This window comes from Sus scrofa, chromosome 6 (genome assembly GCF_054392235.1).
Source record: "Sus scrofa isolate SSC_HxYL_T2T_F1_AM1 chromosome 6, Sscrofa_HxYL_maternal_Yorkshire_Landrace_v2.0, whole genome shotgun sequence".
Classification (NCBI taxonomy): Eukaryota; Metazoa; Chordata; class Mammalia; order Artiodactyla; family Suidae; genus Sus; species Sus scrofa.
The window spans coordinates 170,809,089-170,832,580 of record NC_139388.1 but is presented as its reverse complement, the minus strand read 5'-3'; the positions used below and the strand labels follow the sequence as shown (position 1 = coordinate 170,832,580).

The following is a 23,492-nucleotide window of genomic DNA, read 5'->3' as shown; positions in this document are numbered from 1 at the left end:
CTTTGTAAGCAAATCAAAAGAGACTAATTTATTTATTTTTTTGTCTTTTTGTCTTTTCTAGGGCCGCTTCCAGCGGCATATGGAAGTTCCCAGGCTAGTAGGGGTCTAATCAGAGCTGTAGTCACCAGCCTACGCCAGAGCCACAGCAACGCCAGATCTGCTACCTACACCACATGTCTGCTACCTACACCACAGTTCATGGCAACGCCAGATCCTTAACCCACTGAGCAAGGCCAGGAATCGAACCCGCAACCTCATGGTTTGTAGTCAGATTCGTTAGCCACTGCGCCACGACGGGAACTCCATGTCCTTTTTTCCTTTTAAACAGAATACTGATAGCTTCTGTAAGAATAAATTTGCAATGTTGATGCATATGGCTTGAGAAAGAAAAACATGTTCAGAGCTTACCGGCTGGAGAGACTGCTAAGGCTTAGGGCAATTCAATACATATTCATTTATTAACTGGTACCCAAAATGTGCCAGGCATATTCTAGACAGTGGGGATACAAGAGGGAAACAAAACAGGTAAATCCATGCCCTCCAAACCATGAAGTTGATGGTCTGATTCCCTTTACTGAGCATCTACTCTGTGTCACCAGATAAATCAGAGGTGGTATTTGTCCTCAAGGAGTTCAAAAAAGTGGGAAAGACAGCCTGTAAATTCCATTTAACAAAGTACATGTAATAACTGAAGATTATACAAGATCAGAAGAGAGAATGAGTTATTTTCTTATTAGAGATAATACTATGGTAGCGCAGAGCAAGGGTACATACTCTAAGTGGAGGTGAAAGGAAAAAAAAAATAGAGAGAAAGCTTCCTACAGGGGTGACATCTAGATAACTTTTTTTTTTTTTTTTTGGTCAAGGCTTCTGCACGCAGAACTTCCCAGGCCAGGGACTGAACCTGTGCCCCAGCAGCGATCTGAGCCACAGCATTGACAATGCTGGATCCTCACCCACTGAGCCACTGGCAACTCCACATCTAGGTATGTTTTAATGGATATTTAGGAATTTGTCAGATAAGGAAGACAGAAGGAAAGGATACCAGTTAAACATTATACTTACAGAAAAATTATTTTTAAATCCTCATCAAACCGAACACATCTTTTCCTCTGGCTTTCGACTTTTTCCTTCTTTCTTTCTTTTTTTTTGCTTTTTAGGGCCACACCTGTGGCACATGGAGGATCCCAGGCTAGAGGCTGAATCGGAGCTACAGCTGCTGGCCTACACCACAGCCACAGCAACGTGGGATCCGAGCTTCATCTGCCACTTACACCACAGCTCACGGCAGTGCTGGATCCCTAACCCACTGAGTGAGGCCAGGGATTGAACCTGAATCCTCATGGATACTAGTCGGATTTGTTTCCGCTGTGCCACAAACGGAACTCCTGGCTTTAGACTTTCTGGTTCCACATGATTCTTCTTCCCAGCAGTGCTTTAGTTATAAATACTATGTCAGTTTAAACATCGTCTTTAGAAAAGTTCTCTCTCCTTCCACAGTCTGGCCCATGGCCCCCTATGATAGGCAAGGCTCAACTGGGGACTCATCTTTAACTTTTAAGTCAATACAATGTTTGCCAGGCTTTGTCTCTGTCTTAGGAGTGAGTTATTTCCGGAAGTCCCAGAGATCAAAATGAATGTAACCAAGAAGCCCAGAGGACCCTACCCTGGTGTAATCTTGGTGGCATTTATATCTTCAGATATCAGTATTCAGCCACTACATAACGCTCTGGTTAGAAGGTTACATAAACCATAGGTTTTTAGCTACATTTTGCTGTTACTTCAGTAAAGGATACCTCAAACAATCTCTGGACCATCTAAGGACAGGAAACCAAGTACAGCTACGTCATATGGATGCTTAAGCTGGACTGTAAGAGAGCAAGGTTCCGGCCGATCTCCGATAACACTGCAAACATCCTTGTTTCTTATCTCTTCTCTGCCTTCCTACGCTGACTCATGGCTTTCTGGCTAGTCTACAACGTTATCTCACATGTGGCTTTAATCACCGTCCCAGTTCTGACCTTGCAGCATGGCTGTCCATCTCCAATTCCTGACTTCAGTTTGTGGGGCCCATTCTTACTCCTATGCATCCCTGTGCAGCTAAGACTAGGCAGTTGTGACTGTGCTCTTATCCTCCCAGATATGCGTGTGTCTGTAACAGAGACACCTGATATATGTGGTGGACGTCACTAGCAATCAATTCGTCAACAATGACAGTTTTTTTTTTTGTTTTTTTTTTTTTGCTTTTGAGGGCTGCTCCTGTGGCATATGGAAGTTCCCAGGCAAGAAATGGAATTGGAGCTGCAGGGGCCAGCCTACACCACAGCCACAGCAACTCGGGATCTGAGCCGCATCTGTGACCTATAGCTCATGGCAATGCCGCATCCTTAACCCACTGAGTGAGGCCAGGGGTCGACCCTGTGTCCTCAAGGACACTAGTTGGGTTCGTCACCATTGAGCCATGATGGGAACTCCTCTTCTCTCTTTCTTTCCTCTTTTTTGGAAGGCCAAACCCTAAGACTGTATGTCCCTAAACAGATGGATTGGATTCTAACACTCTAAGAGGCTGATTATAACTTTGGATTCTTGTGAACAGGAAGGGAGCATTTAGCTTGAACTCTTCCTTTTGAGAAGATTAATCTTCGCTAGTCTCTTAAAATGCCTAGCAGGTCTAGCAGGTTAAGGAAAAGGGAAAGAAAGACATTTTTTCCTGGGTTTCTATGCTAAAAGGAAACAAGACTACTTCTGGTATAAATCGCTCGTCTCCCAGGGCTTCAGCTCGGAGAGCTAGCACATTGCTGGAGTTCTTCGCAGCGCCCATCTCCTTGTGGAGCAACCCCTGTTTCGCCAGAGAAAAAGTTCCTAGGAGGCCAGCTTCCTTAGGCTTAGCTCAGCTAACGCCGTAAAAGAGGAGGGTCTAGGGCACCACGCAGCACTGAGACATCACAGTCACAAATACTCAGGCTGAGCTCTGCTCTGGCTCTGGACAGAAAATCCAAGACATTTTGAATTAAAATGTTCAAGACAGTCTTTGGACTGTCATACTGTATTCAGAAACAGATAAAAAGACCTTCTAAAACATATATATATACATTTATCTTTTAATTAAGTTAATCTGTGGCTGCTTCTGTGGCACATGGAAGGTCCCAGGCCAGAGATCAAACCCAAGCCACAGCAGTGATCAGAGCTGCTGCTGTGTCACAAGAGAACTCTAATCTTTTAATTTTCAAAATTTATTTTCTTTATAGGGCCTCGCTTGTGGCATATGGAAGCTCCAGGGCTAGGGGTTGAATTGGAGCTGCACCTGCCGGCCTACACCATGGCCACGGCAATGCCAGATCTGAGCTGCATCTATGACCTACAGCTCGAGGCAACGCCAGATCCTTAACTCACTGAGTGACGCCAGAGAGCGAACCAGCATCCTCACGGATACTAGTTGGGTTCTTAACCAACTGAGCCACTACGGAAACTCCCAATCTTTTAATATTACTTTTGTATTACTACGTTTTTTCTTTTTCGGCCGCACCCATGGCATATGGCATCCCTGGGCCAGGAACTGCACCTGAGATGCAGCTGTGGCAATGCCGGATCCTTAACCTGATGCACCACAGGGGGAACTCCTAATCTTTTTTATTTTTTTAAAGCAAAAAATAGATCATGCCACAGTGAAAATATACACTAATACTGCAACATGCTTTTTTTTTTTTTGGGCTATCCTGGTACTGCACAGGTTGGAAAGTTTTCCATATCTCCACATAGAGTCATACTTCATTCTTTTTAACAGTTGTACCATAACGTAATTAATTACCCTGTTTAAACTGTTATAACTTTCCATGTTATGAATGATGCCGCAAAGAACATTTTGCAGTGAATATTTCCATACTTTAAAGTAAATCTTTCTGGAGTTCTCTCATGGTTCAGCAGGTTAGGCATTGTTACTGCTGTGGCTCTGGTTACAGCTCTGGTACGGGTTCAATCCGTGGCCTGGGAACTTCCGCATGCTGCTGTTTCGGCCTAAAAACATTTCCATGGGATAGATTCTTCGAAGAGGAACTGCTGAGCCAAATTTTAAGTTTTGACAGATGTGACCAATGATCCTACAAACAGTTTATGTAGAACTGCATAAAAGAATCTCCCCACAGCTTTGCTGGTTTCATCACAAAATGTAAAAACCACCATACAACAAAGACGGTATTCTAAAACTGTTTAACATGCATTTTTATTTATGAGACCAGGCATCGTTGCAAATGTGTACTAGCTTTTTCTATGAGCCATTACCTATAACTTTTGCCCATTCTTCTATTGAGTTATTAGTCTTTTCCTTCTTGATTTTTTTTTTTTTTTTTTTTTTGTCCTTCTTGATTTTAAAGTGCTCTTTGTAATGTAAGAAAACTAGTGTTTGGGCTATCCTGGTACTGCAAATATCCCCTCCCCTGACAACTTGTGTTTATTTTTACACTATGTTTATTGGTTTTTTTGGCCCCACAACACAGAATTTTAAAAATTGTTATTGGGAGTTCCCATCGTGGCACAGCAGAAACTAATCTGAGTAGGAACCATGAGGATGCAGGTTCGATCCCTGGCCTCGCTCAGTGGGTTAAGGATGTGGCGTTGCCATGAGCTGTGGTGTAGGTCAAAGATGTGGCTCAGATCTGGCATTGCTGTGGCTCTGGTGCAGGGCAGCAGCAACAGCTCTGAATGGACACCTAGCCTGGGAACCTCCACATGCTGCAGGTGTGGCCCTAAAAAGACAAAAAAAAAAAAAAAAAAAAGTCATTAGTCAAATTTATCAATCCTCTTTTTTTTTTTTTTTTTTTTTTTTTGGTCTTTTTGCCTTTTCTAGGGCTGCACCCGCGACATATGGAGGTTCCCAGGCTAGGAGTCGAATAGGAGCTGTAGCCACCAGCCTATGCCAGAGCCACAGCAATGCGGGATCTGAGCCACGTCTGTGACCTGCACCACAGCTCATAGCAACGCTGGATCCTCAACCCACTGAGCAAGGCCAGGGACCTAACCTGCAACCCCATGGTTCCCAGTCAGACTTGTTAACCACTGCACCACGACGGGAACTCCTATCAATCCTCTTTTTTAAAAATTAAAAAAATTTTTATGGCCACTCCCACAGCCTATGGAAGTTCCCAGGGTCAGGGATTGAATCCAAGCCCAGATGCTGCAGCCAGATCCTTCAACCCACTGTGCCACAGTGAGAATTCCAATTCTCTCTTTTTAAAAAATGGCTTTTAAGATTTAAGATCTGATATTTAGAAAGCTTGATTTAGTTCTAAGATCACATACCGATGAAGCTAAGTGCCTTAGTGCACATGCAGACTAGCAGACATTCAAGTAAAAGACAAACAGCATCCAAGCCCCACAGTGGCAACCCTACGGCAACCCCTGCCATATCCATTCACCAAGCATACGCTGAATGCTTTACCAATCCAAGCAGGTATCAAATCTCAAGGAATTTGGGAGGAAGACTTTAACAGGTAGACAAGTGAAAAAACCCATATGGCAGAATGTACATTTTCACAGGTGAAAGATAAAGGATTGCTAAAGCAGTCTTTTCTCAATGCTATGCCTCCCAGGTCCCCTTTTTCCTTTCCATCCTTAAAGGAGTCATCATTTCACAACCAGATTATGATAAAAGCTTCCTACGTACCTTTAAAGAGTCTTTCCCATTCAGAATGGTCTGTTTCCCTGCCCGGTCGCATCACTGCTCATTCCCTATGAGACCTGAAACCCCTCACTCAGCTCCTGAGGTGAGGAGTTGCTGCTCCCACCAGCCTATTCAATGCCATCACCCACAACTTTGAGACAAAACCTCCACCCTTCCAGCCGGGAATAAGGAATCTCCTTGAAGTACCATTCTAATCTGTCCTGCTGTGCCTCTATGCTTTTCCTAATACTATACTGAAATTTACCAATATTCAATGCGACGCCTCTAATCCCAACAATTCTGTGAGCTGCTGGGTAGATGGGGGAAGAGATAAGGGCCTCTTCAACAGACCTCGCGATGGGGAGGTCGTTTGAGCTGAGGCTCTGTATCCTTCTCTGCTGCGGCAAAAGCTCTGGGACAGTCCCACTGGGCAGAGCTTCGGGCCAGGAGTCACAGCATCACCGACTTCTACACGGTACTTGCCAGGTGTGGGAGCTGCTAACTGGTGGTGGCCGGATGAACTACAAAGGAGCTGTAGCAGCCAGGATGAGGTAAGCTTTACTGGAGAAGCGTCTGCACATCCAGACACTAAAAGCTACAGTCTCATTTGATAGTATCAAGGAAGCACTGTTAGTTTTTTGTTTTTGTTTAAGTGTAACAATGGTATTGAGGTATTTGTTTTAGGGATACACACTGAAATATTTACAGATAATTACAACCGAAATAATTATAGATGAAATTTTACCATAACAACTTGCTTTAAAATAATCTGGTGTGACAGTGGCGAGACTGGCGGTAGCAAATATAAAGACTGGCTAGGAAATGATAATTGCTGACGCCGTGTGGCTTCACAAGAGTTCATTACATCAATCTCTCTACTTTGTGTCTGCATGACATTTCTTTCTTTCTTTAAAAATCTTTTCAGGGTTGTACCTGCAGCATGTGGAGGTACCCAGGCTAGGGGTTGAATCGGAGCTATAGCTGCTGGCCTACACCACAGCCACAGCAACATGGGATCTGAGCTGCGTCTGTGATCTACACCAAAGCTCATGGCGATGCTGGATCCTTACCCTGAGTCAGGCCAGGGATCGAACCTGTGTCCTCATGGATGCTGGTCAGATTCATTTCTGCTGAGCCAGGACGGGCACGCCTCTTTTTCTTTCCTTTCCTTTTCTTTTTCTTTCTTTTTTTTTTTTTTTTGTCTTTTTTTTGCTATTTCTTGGGCCGCTCCCGCAGCATATGGAGGTTCCCAGGCTAGGGGTTGAATTGGAGCTGCAGCCCCCGGCCTACGCCAGAGCCACAGCAACGCGAGATCCAAGCCGCGTCCGCAACCTACACCACAGCTCATGGCAACGCCGGATCGCCAACCCACTGAGCAAGGGCAGGGACCGAACCTGCAACCTCATGGTTCGCAGTCGGATTCATTAACCACTGCGCCACGACAGGAACTCCTCTTTCCTTTTCTTTTACTTTATGTTTTGGCCATGCCCATAGCATGTGGAAGTTCCTGGGCCAGGGACTGAACCTGCACCACAGTTGCAACCAAAGCCGCTGCAGTGACAATCCTGGATCCTTAACTCACCGCATAACAGAAGAACTCCCTGGGTGAAATTTTCCGCAGGAAATAACTTTACCACTACTGTATCCCCTTTACAAGGCCAGGACTATTTTACAGGGCTTCATTTTCATTTGGGAATAAAAAAATAAACCCTATAATGGCACAGAGTTAACTTCACTTTTAGAATATGGACGGCCCAGACTGGTAACTGGAAACTGCATCCTGGATCTAACTCTTGGTAGCAAGCTTCCCTGCTATTCAACAAGCAAAGTCTTAGCGTTTTCTTGTGGTGTATCGGGTTAAGGATCAGTGTTGTCACTGCAGCAGCTTGCATGACTGCTGTGGCACAGGTCTGATCCCTGCCTAGGAACTTCCACATGCCATGGCTGTGGCCAAAAATAAAAACAAAAAGTAAAAACCAGCCTCTACGATCCACTGTGGAGCTAGGGCTGTGAGTTCCATGAAGGCAGGGCCCATATCTGCTAATTCACCACTGATCTCATAGTTACTCTAGTACAATGCCTGCCTCATGACAGGTACTTAATCCATTTCTTTGTTTGTTTTTAAGGGCTGCCCCTGCAGCATATGGAAGTTCCTAGGCTAGGGGTCATAATGGAACTACAGCTGCAACCTATGCCACAGCCACAGCAACGCGGGGTCCTAACTGAGTCTGTGACCTACACCACAGCTCACGGCAACACCGGATCCTTAACCCACTGAGCGAGGTCAGGGATAGAACCTACATCCTCATGGATACTAGTGGGATTCGTTACCACTGAGCCGCAATGGTAACTGCCATAAATATTTGTTGAGTGAATGAAAAAGACAGAATAGTAAGTCAGAGGAGAGCAGGCTAATATCATCCTGTGGGAGAAAATAGAGAAAAACAATCCCTGGGAAAGCTTTCTAGGAGTCCAAATGATTTGCCATTGGCTACACATGGGCCTTTCTGTAGGGGTGCAGCAGGTGTTGTAGGCAGTGGGGGCTGGGATGCTGCAAGGAGCATTATCCTGGGCACAGAGGGAACATTCCCTTCCCCTTCATGTTCCTGTATGTATCCAAGCCCATCAGGCGAGGGGTGCTTAAACTCAGGTTCTCAGACTCTCTTCCCCGGAGGGTCTGAGGGAACTTGCTGCTGTGGGATCAGCCTGCTCGCCTGCCCATCTACCAGTACCACGCAAGACAGAAACTTACCCAGCAGCCCAAAAGAAGACTAGCTGCCCCTTTCCTTTATTACATCTCATGCAATTATTAAGTCTTTTCCTATCTGTCCCTCTGAGGACTCTTTTTTTTTTGGGTCTTTTTAGGGCCGCACCCATGGCAAATGGAGGTGCCCAGGCTAGGGGTCTAATTGGAGCTGTAGCCACCCGCCTACACCACAGCTCACAGCAACGCCGGATCCTTAACCCACTGAGCGAGGGCAGGGATTGAACCCACAACCTCATGGTTCCTCATTGGATTCGTTTCCGCTGCGCCATGATGGGAACTCCCTCTGAGAACTCTTGCTCCATTTCCTATCTAAAATCCTTGAGATCAACCACAAAAGGAAGTTTTCTCTCTGGAAAATCACATCCCGTGGTCTGCCGACATGGTCCCTGGGAAGAATGCTAAGGCCCACGGTTCTGCTATCGAAGCAAAGCCAGAGAGAGCACCAAACGCTGCTCTCTTCACTCATGTGACGTCGCGAGGTGAGGCGGGCCTCCTTCCCAAAGCTGGGGGGCAGCTCGCTCTTCTTTCCTTCCTTGTCCCTGGTAGGGGTCCGGCCTTGTGCCAACGGCTAACGGCCCACAGGAAGGACAGCCGCTTGGAGACAAACAGCACTAGAGCTGGGGAGCGTGGCCTTGCAGAAGCAAATAAGAAGAGCCTGAAACTGTGCACGAAGATGCTTCCTAAGTTACCATTCGTTTTGTAAAAATAATTTGCTGGTTTATCACAGCACAGGCCCCCCCCCACCCCCGATATCAGCAGGAGACTCTATTACAGATGAAACAACAGGATGCCGGATAACACGATTTCACGTCTCTAACAAACTGTGTCAAGGCTTACGGCTGTTAACTAAGTCCCCGCGGAGCTTACGCCCCTGGGTTTGACTCTGTCTCCCTCCTTCTTACTTATATTCCATGAGGAAGTCCACGACGTATCTTCTCAAGCAGTAGAGGTGCGCGTCCACGAGGCCCGTGTGGAAACGTATCCGAGGGTGCCTGCCGGAGGAGGACAGAGAGGAGGTCACGTGAGCTCTCTCCTATTATTAGGCAGCAGGCCCGGGAACGTCTATGAGGCTCAGAGCCATGCTGCCCACGTCCCACGCTGGGGAGACCAGGAAGGTGGATGTCTCATCCCAGCCCGGAAAAGGCCTCCTCTTTACAGCAGCCCTATCTCAACCTTATAAGTCTCTGGGCTTCCAAAGACATTACACCAAAATGGATGCGCCATCAAATCACTGACAAGTCACTCTCTTGTATTTTACTACAAACTCCTACCCACAATTCTTCTTCTTTTTTTTCTTTTTCGGGCCGCACCTGCAGCCTACGGAAGTTCCCAGGCTAGGGGTTGAGTCAGAGCTGGAGCTGTCGTCCAGCACCACAGCCACAGTAACGCTAGATTCGAGCCATGTCTGCGGCCTAAGCCGCAGCTCACGGCCACGCCAGATCCTTAACCCACTGGGTGGGGTCAGGGATCGAATCCGCATCCTCACGGTCACTAGTTGGGGTCGTTACTGCTGAGCCACTATGGGAACTCCCTAGAGAGGTACTTTAGAAGTACAGCTGGTTAGAGGCAGTGGGGATACTAACTCAGATACACAGCTGCATATTTCAAGACCTTCCACCCCATCAGGAAAGTAATCACAGGGTCAGGCCATGTCTCGTCGTCTGTGCTCCAGAATCAGAGATCCGACCACGACCTGCGCAGCTCTGACTGAAACGCTTGTCGGCTCAGATGCAAATGTCTAAACTCCTCAAGATGAACGTGTGAACATTTTCTTCCATTTTAAAAGATATTCCTTAGAAGCCTGTTGTAATCTTTTCATTACTATTCCAATAAAGAACCTTGACTAGTATTCAAAAGAAAACAACGTAACACTAGAAAAAAGCGACATGATTTTCTTATTAAATGTCTGGCAAAAATACCTTTACTTATGAATTATTAAAAACACATGTCCTTCAGAAATAGGAATTTTAGAGCTGAAGCGGGGAGGTCTTTAAAGACCAACTAGGCCGATTTCAGCTGGGGAAACTGAAGCTTAGAGAAGCAACGTGATTTGCACAAGCTCACACAGCTTTTGTCTGTCTCAATTCTCAATTCTCTGGATGGGAATTTCGAGCACCATGCTCTCTCAGCCTCTCCAAGCCGGTACTACACAGCTAGACACGTGGGAAAAGTGTGGAGCTTTCTCCAAGTCCACGGAGGTAGTTAGGGTTTGGGCCCCTTGCCATAATGTTACCAGTACTGCCTGGTGACAGAGGGAGAATGCCCCTGTGCTTGCCACAGGCTTAGCAGGACCCCTGCTCCAAGTGTCTTAAACTATCTCACTTTCCAGCACCAAGGATGCTCAAGGGCCAACAAAACAGAACTCTCTTTGCAGTCAAGTAGGTACTTCATCCTCTGTCGGAAAGAAAGAAAACCAGATAGGGTACACATTCCATCATCACCGTCCTTTTCTCCCATAACCAGAACGTACAAAACTAAGAAAAGTTTAAAACAAGAGGTTTTTGGCTTTCTTATAAATGCCTCTGCCAAGATAACTTTGGTGTTTGCCCAGTAGGAACTAGCCTCCACCTTTGGAAATTCTGTTTGAAAAGAAAGATAGGAAGCATTGTATTCTCAAATTCAAAAAGTGCTTGAAAATCTGAATCTAATTAACTTTCCCATCATCTCACTGAGGCCAGGAGGAGTCACAGGAATAGGGTCAGAGGAATGGGGAGAACGTTTTTATTGCTCATTTATCCAGCCAGCTGCCCTATAACAAATATACCCCAAAGATGTTGCGTCACTGGGGTGTAGATTGCAAGTTAGAAGAATGGAATGGAGAGAAAAACATGCTGCCAACAACCGAATGTGCAGCCTAGTCTTAGGAAACTGGTGGAAGACCGGGCTTTAACAGTCCCAGCATTTACGCAAAGCTCTGAGCTCAACAGTTATGAAGGCAAAGTACACCTCCAGCGGCTCTTCATTTTCACCTTACTTCTTGGCTTTGTCCATCTTCTTTGCTCCTATCACTCCCAAGCCTTGCTCGCTTGGGCAGGGACCACTGGGACTAAGGCATTTACTAACAGTTCACCATATGGAGCAATAAACTCGTTCCAAGGGAGGTCAGAGAGAGCAGGAGACAATCCCCACCCTCCAGCTGTAACTATAGAAACATACGGTTCTGCCTTCTAAGAACTTTATGTCTAAACCTGCCAAATCTAAAGCAGCATAAACATCAGTGCTTGACGGATACATAAATGAGTCAGGTCCCTTGTTCCACATAATCATAGATGACTGCGAGGAGTTCCTTCTGCATTCCAGAAGACACAGTCTCTGTACTCTTCGGAGTCTTGCGAATTCAGCAATGCAACACTGCGATACTCTCCTGGTCTTATCCTCTGCATCTATCCCTCCTACTGCTGCCAGACTACCTTTCTGGAATGCTGAATTGGAAGCATTATTTCTCTCCTCAAGATGTCCTTAATAATTCCCCAGTATTCAAGGCCCTCTATTTTTTTTGTACTAACTTAACTTCCCAGCTTATCTCCTCGTGCTCCCCAACAGGAATCTTCTATTTGGGCCAAACTGTTCTAAACAAATCTTGCATATCCTGCCTCCACATCTTTGCTCAGAGCATTCTCCCCACACAGGATTCAGCTTCCCATGGCCCTTCCTTATCAGATCCAAATCCATGCTTCAACTCCAAATTATTCTATTACATTTTCCTGACCACCTTCAGCCCCTTGAGACTGAAGCCTCCTCTGAACTCTTAGAACACTGTTGTTCAGCATCTGATACTGTTTGCTATTATTTGTTAGCCTTTTACATACAGAATCTTATCTTCCACCAAGGCAAATGAACCCTTTGAGATAGTTTTCTGCCTCCCTAAATACCAGAACAGTTTACAAGAGGAGGAAACTCAAGGAACATTTGCCAGTTGAACAATGTGTTCTGGAAAAGTAGAAAGCATGAACTAAAGGAAAAGGCCCAGTTCTGTCTCTAATTAGAAAAATGAGGAGTTCCCGTTGTGGTGCAGTGGTTAATGAATCCGACTAGGAACCATGAGGTTGCGGGTTCGATCCCTGGCCTCGCTCAGTGGGTTAACGATCCGGCGTTGCCGTGGGCTGTGGTGTAAGTTGCAGACACGGCTCGGATCCTGCATTGCTGTGGCTGTGGTGTAGGCCGGTGGCTACAGCTCCGATTCGACCCCTAGCCGGGGAACTTCCATACGCCACAGGAGCAGCCCAAGAAATGGCAAAAAGACCAAAAAAAAAAAAAAGATATGGAACAAACCCTTCTTTTTCTGGCTTTCACTATCATTATCGGAAATACAGGGGACTGGATCAAATGACCTTCTACCTGTGACAGTCTATGATTCTAAAATATTTACGAATAAGATTATATTTTCAATATATTAAGAGATGTCTCTTTAACTGTATCTTATGTTGAGCTCTTCTAAAATAGAAGGAAATCCCCCTCTGTTTTCTAACATTTGACCTTGATAAATACTTTAGAAAAAAATCTGTAATGAACCCTTCCTGCTTCACAGAAAGAATTCCAGATCCAGTCAGCTATACCCTGGTTACTGTAAGAAATTAGCTGTGTTAACGAAGTCCCATCACACAAACTCTTGACACAGAAGGGGAGAGGAAAGCAAACACACACACAAACTCTGGTGGGGCTGTAAACTATGGCCTGCCAGCTGGATGATCCTGCTGCCTGATTTTGTAGACAAAGTTTTGCTGGAACACAGACACACTCATTTGCTGCCTATCTGTGGATGCTTTTGTGTTGTAACAGCAGAGTTTAATAAATGCAACAGAGACCAGGTGGTCTGTAAAGTCTAAAATATTTACTATTTGCCAATCCTTGTTCTACACCTCAGGATTCATCACAGAAGCCAAAGCCCTAGATTACAGACCCTTAATCGTAGCTAGGTGATTTCCCACTTATTCATTCAACAAATATCTACAGGGATTTCTTTTTTCTACCTAATCCTCATTCATTTCCTCACCTGTAAAATGGCATATAATAGTATCCACTTCATAGGGTTATTGTAATAAAAGCTTTAACACGACAATGCCTGGCACAAGATGTAAAAAGCAGAGCAGCTCTCATCATTGTCACCACCACCACCACCACCCTTTCCTGATGTGGTGGGAAAAGCAGGCTGTCTCTGCTGCCATGACCACCCAAGTGGAAGGAGAGAACCCCAGCAGCGCTGAGGCTTGGCTTCATACTTGGGGAAGAGCTATATGTTGACAGGACTCAAACTGCAACCACAAGAATATAGAAAATGTTGTTTCGAGATAAAGTGGCAGTTGATCCTATAGGCCTATGATACCAGAAATATAAAAAACTATCTTTTCAGAGTTTATTAGGAAGACACATAAGATTTGAATTTATTTTCTTTCTTTTTTTTTTTTTTTCTTTAGGGCCGCACCTGCGGCATATGGAAGTTCCCAGGCTAGGGGTCCAATTGGAACTGCAGCTGCTGGCCTATGCTGAGCCACAACCACACCAGATCTGAGCCGCATCTGTGACCTACACCACAGCTCATGGCAACACTGATCTTCAACCCACTGAGCAAGGCCAGGGATCAAACCCGCATCCTCATGGATACTAGCTGGGTTCTTAATCTGCTGAGCCCCAATGGGAACGCCTAAGATTTGACTTTATGAACTCCCTCTTGAATACTTAGAGTTTGCTTGCAGACAGTGTGAAATTAAATGAGTGTGATGACCCATCACTACCTCCTAGATCAACCATCTACCCAGATTTGGTAACAAACGAATTTTCTTCCTTTTGGGAGAACTATGACTTTTACAAAGTCTAACAGCCTGACTTAAAGACTTAAATGTAAGACAGGACACCATAAAATTCCTAGAAGAGAACATAGGCAAAACATTCTCTGATATGAACCATACAAATGTTTTCTTAGGTCAGTCTCCCAAGGCAACAGAAATAAAAGCAAAAATAAACCAAAGGATGCTAATCAAACTGACAAGCTTTTGCACAAAAGGAAACCATTAAAAAAACACACACAAAAAAACCTACAGAATGGAAGAAAATAGTTTCAAATGATGACTCTAAAATATACAAAAAACTCATACAAATCAACAGCAACAAAACCCAACAATCCAGTTGAAAAATGGGCAAAAGACCTGAATAGACATTTCTCTAAAGACATACAGATGGCCAGTAGGCACATGAAAAGATCACTAATTATTACAGAAATGTAAATCAAAACTGCAATGAGGTACCGCCTCACACCAGTCAGAATGGCCATCATTAACAAGTCAACAAATAACAAATACTGGAGGGGGTGTGGAGGAAAGGGTGCCCTCCTACACTGTTGGTGGGAATGTAAACTGGTACAACCACTGTGGAAAACAGTATGGAGGTACCTCAGAAAATGAAATATAGAACTACCATATGACGCAGCAATCCCACTCTTGGGCATATATCCAGACAAAACTTTTATTGAAAAATTACAGGCACCCATATGTTCATTGTAGCACTATTCACAATAGCCAAGACATGGAAACAACCTAAAAGCTCATCGACACATGAATAGATTAAGAAGATTTTGGTATATATACAAAATGGAATACTACTCAGCCATGAAAAAGAACAAAATGATGCCATATGCAGCAACACGGATGGAAAGAGAGACTCTCATACTAAGTGAAGTCAGAGAAAGAAAAATACCATATGGTATCACTTATATCTGGAATCCAATATATGGCACAAATATACCTTTCCACAAAAAAGAAACTCACAGACTTGGAGAACAGATTCGTGGTTGCCAAGGGGGAAGGGGAAGGAGTGGGATAGACTGGGAGTTTGGGGTTAATAGATGAAAAATACTGCATTTAGAGTGGATAAGCAATGAGGTCCTGCTGTATAACACAGGGAACTATATCTAGTCACTTGTGATGGAACATGAGAGAGGATAATGTGAGAAAAAGAATGTATATAAATGTATGACTGGGTCACTTGGCTGTCTAGTAGAAAACTGTCAGAACACTGTAAATCAACTTTAATATAAAAAATAAAAATCACATAAACTTAAAAGAAGTCTAACAGCCTGAAATATATGTAGTTTTTTCTATTTCAATCCAACAAATAGACGTTGGATTGAAATGGGTGTCTACTTTTTCCTAGTACAGTGCCGGTCGTGTCTCTCTAACATGCACAGAAGTTGTCTGAGGAAATAAGAATGCTTTATTCTCTTTGGGGTATCCTTCAAAATTCTGCATAACGGAATCATAAACGATTTGTTGGTGGAATAAAAGATGACTTAAAATCATCAACTGATAGGGAGTTTCCCTCATGGCTCAGCAGTAACGAACCCAACTAGCATCCATGGGGACGCAGATTTGATCCCTGGCCTCGCTCAGTGGGTTAAAGGATCCAGCATTGCCTCGAGCTGTGGTGTAGGTCGCAGATGCGACTTGGATCCTGAGTTGCTGTGGCACAGGCCAGCAGCCACAGCTGTGATTCGACCCCTAGCCTGGGAACTTCTGGGAACTTCTGTATGCTGCAGGTGTTTACACACACACACACACACACACACACACACAATGGATAACTCAAATGTGATATATCCATACAATGAAATATTATTCAACAATCAAAAGGCGTGAAGTCCTGACATAAGCAACAACATAGATGAACCTTCAAAACATTATGCACAGCATTTAAAAATATGCTCCCTAGGGTTGAGAACCACTGGTCTTGTGAGAAGGACAGGCGTACAGGCGTGTGAGGCTGGAAAGACTGACTGAATAACCACGCATTTTCTGGTACACGCTCAGTCAGGAGTTGTAAGAGGCACAAATATTATTAGATACCACGCACTGTGGTTTTATACATACAGAGGCCAAAGCGACAGGTATGCTTTCAAAGAAAACAGCTTAATCATCCAGGCAGTTTAATTCTATAATGGAAAGAATGATCCCTCCAAGGGTGAGGGAACTTGCTTCATCAGGCAAACCATACGACGGTCTTGGGGACCGGATTTTCCAGAAGCGATGCTGACACAGAATTTAGGGTGTGAGATACTTATTAGGGACCGGCACCTGAATAAGGGAGGGAAGGAAGCAAGAGCGGGCAGAGGAGAAACGGAGGTGTCAGTTCTCCGGAGCCTCGGCCAATGGAGCAGAGAGCTGCGGAGCAAGTGCTGCCCGTCAGGACGACGGAGGCTTCCCTACCTCCTCCTCAGTCAGTCTCGGGACACAGGCTGCCCCGGCAAGGGCATGACCTCAGCCAATGGCTCCTCCTATAGATGAGACAGATCCTGAAGCTGGTGACAGCTAAAGGCTGTTGCTGACTCCACTCCCTACAGCTAAGTAAAGGGTCCTTCCGTGAAGGGAGACCCAGGCAAGCTGATCTCTATGCCTATCATACGGCACCACAGCAATGGACACCATGGGTCAAGAGGTAGTTCTTTTTCTCAGGAATTTATTCTAACCCAGGTCTTCCTTTCTCTCCAGGAACAAGAGAAAGAAAACTTGGGATTACTTACTGACATTATTTACATAACAAAAGCCTTTGAAGTGTAGTAAGACAAAAGGATGCCTACTGCTCGTATGTTTGGGATTGAGCTGGTGGTTTGTCCAAGATCTCGGCAGAGGCATCCAGCTGAGGCAGGATGCCTTCCGCATCAGCCACTTGACTTTCTCCGTTTCAAGGATGTGTGGGGAACAAACTAAGGCTGAAAGGAAAGAAACTGCGCTATACGAACCCCCACCCCCGCCCGGATCTCTTTTAACTTCAGTGTTTCTAAGAAACTCTTTATTCAAGGCCTAGAGAGTCAGGATTTTATTGGCCATCTATAATTGTATAGCAAATTACCTCAAACTCAGAGGCTTAAAATAACATTTATTATCTCACAGTTTCTGGAACTGGGGAGTGGTTTATTTAGCTTGGTGCTTCTGACTCAGGTTCCCTCATGAGGTTGTGTCACGATGTTGGCCAGGACTGCAGTCATCCCACGGCTCTGCTGGAGGAGAATCTGCTTGCGACACGGCTACTGACAGGTCTCTGAAGATCTGCTTCCAAACTCACTCGTGTAATTGCTGATAGTCCTCAGCTCCTCACCCCAAGGGCTTCTCCAGAGCCCTCCTGAATGTCCTCAGCACAGGGCAGCGAGCTTTCCCTTTCCTAGGGCTGTGGCATGACACACAGGCTGACTTCCCTAGAGTAAGTGATTCAGGACAGAGCAAAGGAGCAAGAGTAGGCAGCAAAGGCAGACTCTGAAGTCTGTTTACACCTAATTCTGGGAGTGACACCCTGCCACCTCTACTACAGTCTATGAACGAGGAGAAGGAAGTCACTAAGGCCAGCTCACATTCAAGTGGCGTTTTCTTCAGGGGAGATGTATCAAAGAATGTATAACTACATCTTTAGAAAGTCCACAAAATTTAAACAGAATAGAAAGGTTCAGAGTTCAGTTAGGTTTGTATTTCCATCAAATTAGGAAGAAATAAACAATCCAACAAAACCATTAGCTGTGTTCCCCGCAGAAAGTGTTGAGGACTCGGCCTCATCCAAGTCTTTGCAAGAGCAAATACTCTCCCCAGCTGGAATAGTCCCCAGCAGACTTCTGTGCCACGGCTGCTGTACCAGGAAAGGCCATGTCCCAAAAGCAAGAGCTAAGTCAGATACAGAAATGTCTGCCTTCACTGGACTGTATCTTTAGAAATTACACTACCCTGAAACCTCTTCACTTTAGGTCCTGGGGCTTCTAAATCCCCAAGGTAGTAACTGTTTTTCTCGTTTTTGATGTTTTTTAAGTTGGAGAAAAGTTTAAAATACAGAAAAGTACAAAGAAAAAGAAAATCAGGGAGTTCCCGTCGTGGCGCAGTGGTTAACGAATCCGACTAGGAACCATGAGGTTGCGGGTTCGATCCCTGCCCTTGCTCAGTGGGTTAACGATTCCGCGTTGCCATGAGCTGTGGTGTAGGTTGCAGACGCGGCTCAGATCCTGCGTTGCTGTGGCTCTGGCGTAGGCTGGCGGCTACAGCTCCAATTAGACCCCTAGCCTGGGAACTTCCCATATGCCGCGGGAGCGGCCCAAGAAATGGCAAAAAGACAAAAAGACAAAAAAAAAAAAAAAAAAAGAAAAAGAAAATCAAACAACTCATACAACTCAACAGCCAAAAAACTAACAATCCAACTGAAAATGGGCAGAAGACCTGAATAGCAATTTCTCCAAAGAAGATACATGGATGGTCAGCAGGCACAGGAACAAAAGGATCAACATCTCTAACTATTAGAGAAATTAAAATCAAAACTAGAATGAGGTGCCACCTGACAATGGTCAGAATGGCCATCGTTAATAACTACAAAGAACAACTGCTGGAGAGGGTGTGCAGAAAAGGGAACCCTTCTACACTTTTGGTGGGAATGTAAACTGGTAAAACCACTATGGAAAACAGTATGGAAGTACCTCAGAAAATGAAATGCAGAACTACCATATGACCCAGCAATCCCACTCCGGGGCATGTATCCAGACAAAACTACAGTTCAAAAGGATACATGCACTCCTATGTTCACTGCAGCACTATTCACAATAGCCAAGACATGGAAACACCCTAAAAGTCCATGAACAGATGAATGGATTAAGAAGATGTGGTACATATACACAATGGAATACTATTCAGCCATAAAAAGAATGACATAATGCCATTTGAAGCAACAATGGATGAAACTAGAGAGTCTACACTTAGTGAATTAAGTCAGAAAGAGAAAGACAAATACCATATGATATCACTCATATGTGGAATCTAAAATATGGCACAAATGAACCTATTTGCAGAACAGAAGCAGACTCACAGACAAGGAGAATAGACTTGAGGTTGCCAAGGGGGAGAGGGGAGGGAGTGGGACAGACTGGGAGTTTGGGCTTAGTAGATGCAAACTATTACATTTAGAATGGATCAGCAATGAGGTCCTCCTTATCCATTACAGCACAGGGAACTATATCCAATCACTTGTGATAGAACATGACGGAAGATAATATGAGAAAAAGAAGGAATGTATATATACGTACGATTGCGTCACTTTGCTGTACAGCAGAAATGGACAGAACACTGTAAATCAACTATACTTTAATAAAACAATTTTTTTTTTTTGCTTTTTAGGGCTGCACCCACGGCATATGGAGATTCCCAGGCCAGGGAATCTCCACAGCATCTCCAGATCCTTAACCCACTGAGCGGGGCCAGGGATCAAAGCAGCAACCTCATGGTTCCTAGTCAGATTCATTTCTGCTGCACCACAACAGGAACTCCTAAAACAATTTTTTTTAAAGCATCCATATTTCTACTTTCCAGAATTGTTACTATCTCAGCATAGATGTTTTGCTTTTTTGTTTCTGTTTTAAAATAAATATCTCATTTGTTCTATGACTATCACGCCTTCTCTATTACTGAATTCCTTATTTTGATCCAATTTTTGGCTGCCTTCATTGTCAAGAAGTTTTCTCCCCCCAAGAAGGGCTCCCAGGTGCTACACTTTTTTTTTTGTCTTTTTGTCATTTCTTGGGCTGCTCCCTCGGCATATGGAGATTCCCAGGCTAGGGGTCGAATCAGAGCTGTAGCCCCCGGCCTACGCCAGAGCCACAGCAGCGCAGGATCCGAGCCGCATCTGCAACCTACACCACAGCTCATGGCAACGCTGGATCCTTAACCCACTGAGCAAGGGCAGGGACCGAACCCGCAACCTCATGGTTCCTAGTCGGATTCGTTAACCACTGCGCCACGACGGGAACTCCCCCAGGTGCTGTACTCTTGAGTCCCTTCATGTTTGAGAATGTCTTCCTTTTATTACTGTTTTTATATCTGAATGATGTCTTCATTGTTTACAGTATTCTTTCCCCCGCTTTTATGGCAGCATGCATGGCATACAGAAGTTCCCAGGCCAGGGATCGAATCTAAGCTACAACTTCAACCTATGTCATAGCTGTGGCGATGCTAGACCCTCAACCCACTGCACGGCAGCAGGAACTCCTGTTTATAACATTCTTGAGTTGAACTTTATTTTCCTGAACACTACAAATACTGCTCCTCTAGTACAGAATGTTGTAAAGAACTTGTAGGTAAGTTTGATTTTCACTCTCATGTTAAGTGTTTAGCTTTTTGCCTCTGGATGCTTGAAGAATTCTTTATCTAGAGGATACATCTGGCCAAATTTTCTTAGAACACACTCTACTCTCAAAATTTGCAGATTTTTACTTGATTGAGGAAATTTGATTATTAGAAAAATTAAAATTTAAGTTACATATGCACATAAAGAGGTAAATAGTTTAAGGTTTACAATGAAAAATTTCAGTCTTCTGTTCCTCTTTCCCCTTTTCTGTTCCCCAGAAGTCTTCCTTTCAATTCTTTTAGTGGATCCACTTAGTATTTCTATTCCTATCTCTAATATTCTAATACTGATACGTCTTGGTTTTCAAATTCAGACATTATCTACTGATTTCCCCTATGGAAGATGAGAGTTTAGCTTTCATTCATCAGCCCTGTCCTCATCACATATACCTGTATTACTTTCTTTCTTTCTGTCTTTTCTTTCTGTCTGTCTGTCTTTTTAGAGCCGCACCCATGTCTGTCTGTCTGTCTTTTTTAGAGCCGCACCCACGGCATATGGAAGTTCCCAAGCTAGGGGTGAAATTGAAGCTGTAGCTGCTGGCCTCCACCACAGCCACAGCAACGCCAGATCTGAGCCGCATCTGCAACCTATACCACAGCTCAGGGCAATGCCTGATCCTTAACCCACTGAGCGAGGCTAGGGATCGAACCCTGCATAGTTACTAGTCAGATCTGTTTCCGCTGAGCCACGATGGGAACTCCCATAGCTGTATTTCTTGTTATCTTCTACCTTCTAATATAATTGTTTCATTATTTTAGTCAGCTCAGTAATCAATATTTATGTTATTATGACTTCAGCTTTAGGTATTAGCCCTTAACTATGAGACAGGAAGTTTCTCTCTCTTTTCTTCTTTTGTGCCTCCACCACACTAACCTTCCCTTCCATTATTCCAAAGTTACTGTATCATGATTTTGGCTAGTAGTTACATTATTATGCATATATAACATTAGTTACACCTGAGCCATTCCATAACTAATGATTTTTTTTTTTTAATGGCCTCACCTGCGGCATATGGAAATTCCCAGGACGGGGACTGAATCCGAGTCACAGCTATGACCTAACACTGCAGCTGCAGCAATGCTGGATTCTTAACCCACTGTGCCCCACTGGGAACTCCCATTAATGATTGTTTTTCCTGCATATACTTTTGTTTGCCTGGCAATTACCTGTCTTCTCATTTCTTAGTCTCCTAGATACTTATCAATAATTCAACCCTGAACTTACCAAGCACTCAAAGCTTCTCTCAAAATGTTGACACACATTCTATCGTTTTCATTAGGAGAAATATGAACACCTGAAGAAAGTTTTCGCAACGCTTTCTGACCTATTTCAGTCTTGTCTGGTTGCCATCTATCCCAGGTACACAGGTGTTATTCTGGAATCTCCCTTCATTATTATCTGAGGGATTCTTTTTCCTATATTCTGTGTCTTTCTCTTTCTTCATTTATTCCAAGGTTTTGGTGTTACATATTCTCTTGAAGCTTTCTGAAACAGATATCTCAAAAGCAAATACCTGAAAGGATCTTGTTCTATTCTCACACTTTAGTTTGAATTCTGAAAATTCTTACATCTGGACAAATATTTTCCTATCTAGAAAATTCTTATGTCTATTCTTAAAATTCTTATTTAAGAACTTTGAAAGCACACTTCCATTGTTTCATGGTCCAGTGTCACTGTTAAGAGACTGAAAGCCATTTTAATTTCTTTATATAGGATATACGCCCTCATCTCTGGAAGCTGTAGGATTTGCTTTCTGTCACCAGTTATAACATTCCACAATGACAACTTGGTATGTTTCCTTTCATGTATTCTGCTGGACACTGTTTCCTTTCAGTCTAGAAGCCAGCTTTTTTTCATTCTGAATTTTTTTTTTAAATTTTATTGATGATTTCTTTCCCATTCACTTTCTGGAACTCCTGATATTCAAATACTGGACCTCTTGAGCTGCTCCTTTAATCTTACCATTTCTCTAGTTTCCATCAATTTGTTGCTTTAGTTTGCTTTGTGAAAAATACTTCAGAAAAAATTTCGCAACTTTTAAATTAAAATTTTCATTTTATTTATTTTATTTTTTTAAATTGGTTTATTTTTCTTTTCATTGTTGAGTCATAAGTGTTCATTATGTATTCTGGGGACTAGACCCTTACCAGATGTATGTGTTTTTAAGTGTTTTCTCCAAATCTGTGGGTTTTCTTTTCACTTTCTTTTTTCTTTTTTTTTTTTTTTTGGTCTTTTTGTCATTTTTTGGGCCGCTCCCGAGGCATATGGAGGTTCCCAGGCTAGGGGTTGAATCGGAGCTGTAGCCACTGGCCTACACCAGAGCCACAGCAACGCGGGATCCGAGCCGCATCTGTGACCTACACCACAGCTCACGGCAACGCCAGATCACTAACCCACTGAGCAAGGGCAGGGACCGAACCCGCAACCTCATGGTTCCTAGTCGGATTCGTTAACCACTGCGCCATGATGGGAATTCCCCAATTTTTCATTTTAATATGAGCACTACATGTTCCCTAAATACTCCTTTTTAAATACAGCATCCTGCTTTTTGGTTCATAGATGCAACATTCTCTCATCTCTCAATGAGGGCAAGGATTTTAGTGTGTCTGGTTCACTGTTCTATCCCTTGGAATCATCTTTGTCTTTTATTTATATTAGATTCTAATTTCAATAATTTTCATTTTTATCTAAATTACTGAATAGCTTAAACTTTTCCTCTATGTATACAATTTGATTTTCAGTGGTGTCACTTCTGTTCTTCTTCTTTTTTTTTTTTTTTTTGCTTTTTATGGCCGTATCTGTGGCTTATGGAAGTTGCCAGGCTAGGGGTTGAATATGAGCTGTAGCTGCCAGCCTATGCCACAGCCACAGCAACACAGGATCTGAGCTGCATCTGTGACTTAAATCATAGCTCACAGCAACGCTAGATCCTTA

At 43.9% G+C, this 23,492-nt stretch overlaps 1 protein-coding gene and 1 long non-coding RNA gene across 10 annotated transcripts in view; one reads left to right on the top strand and one right to left on the bottom strand.

Moving 5' to 3' along the window:
• The window catches only part of EIF2B3 (eukaryotic translation initiation factor 2B subunit gamma), a 135,143-nt gene that overhangs the window by 39,783 nt on the left and 71,868 nt on the right, over positions 1–23,492 (bottom strand). For 7 of the 9 annotated variants that reach the window (XR_014808496.1, XR_014808497.1, XR_014808500.1 and 4 more), the window contains one exon: positions 9,326–9,415. The exons of the other annotated variants lie outside the window; for them this stretch is intronic. Coding sequence is in view for 2 of the 7 variants with exons in the window: in XM_084965343.1 (XP_084821469.1) it covers positions 9,326–9,415 (90 nt within the window). In the remaining 5 variants the exon portion in view is untranslated. The remainder of the gene's footprint in view (positions 1–9,325; positions 9,416–23,492) is intronic. 9 annotated transcript variants of the gene reach the window in all.
• LOC146403011 (uncharacterized) lies at positions 15,892–22,880 on the top strand. The gene is made up of 2 exons (XR_014808539.1): positions 15,892–18,255; positions 20,206–22,880. It is a non-coding gene; the product is annotated as an uncharacterized LOC146403011 (long non-coding RNA).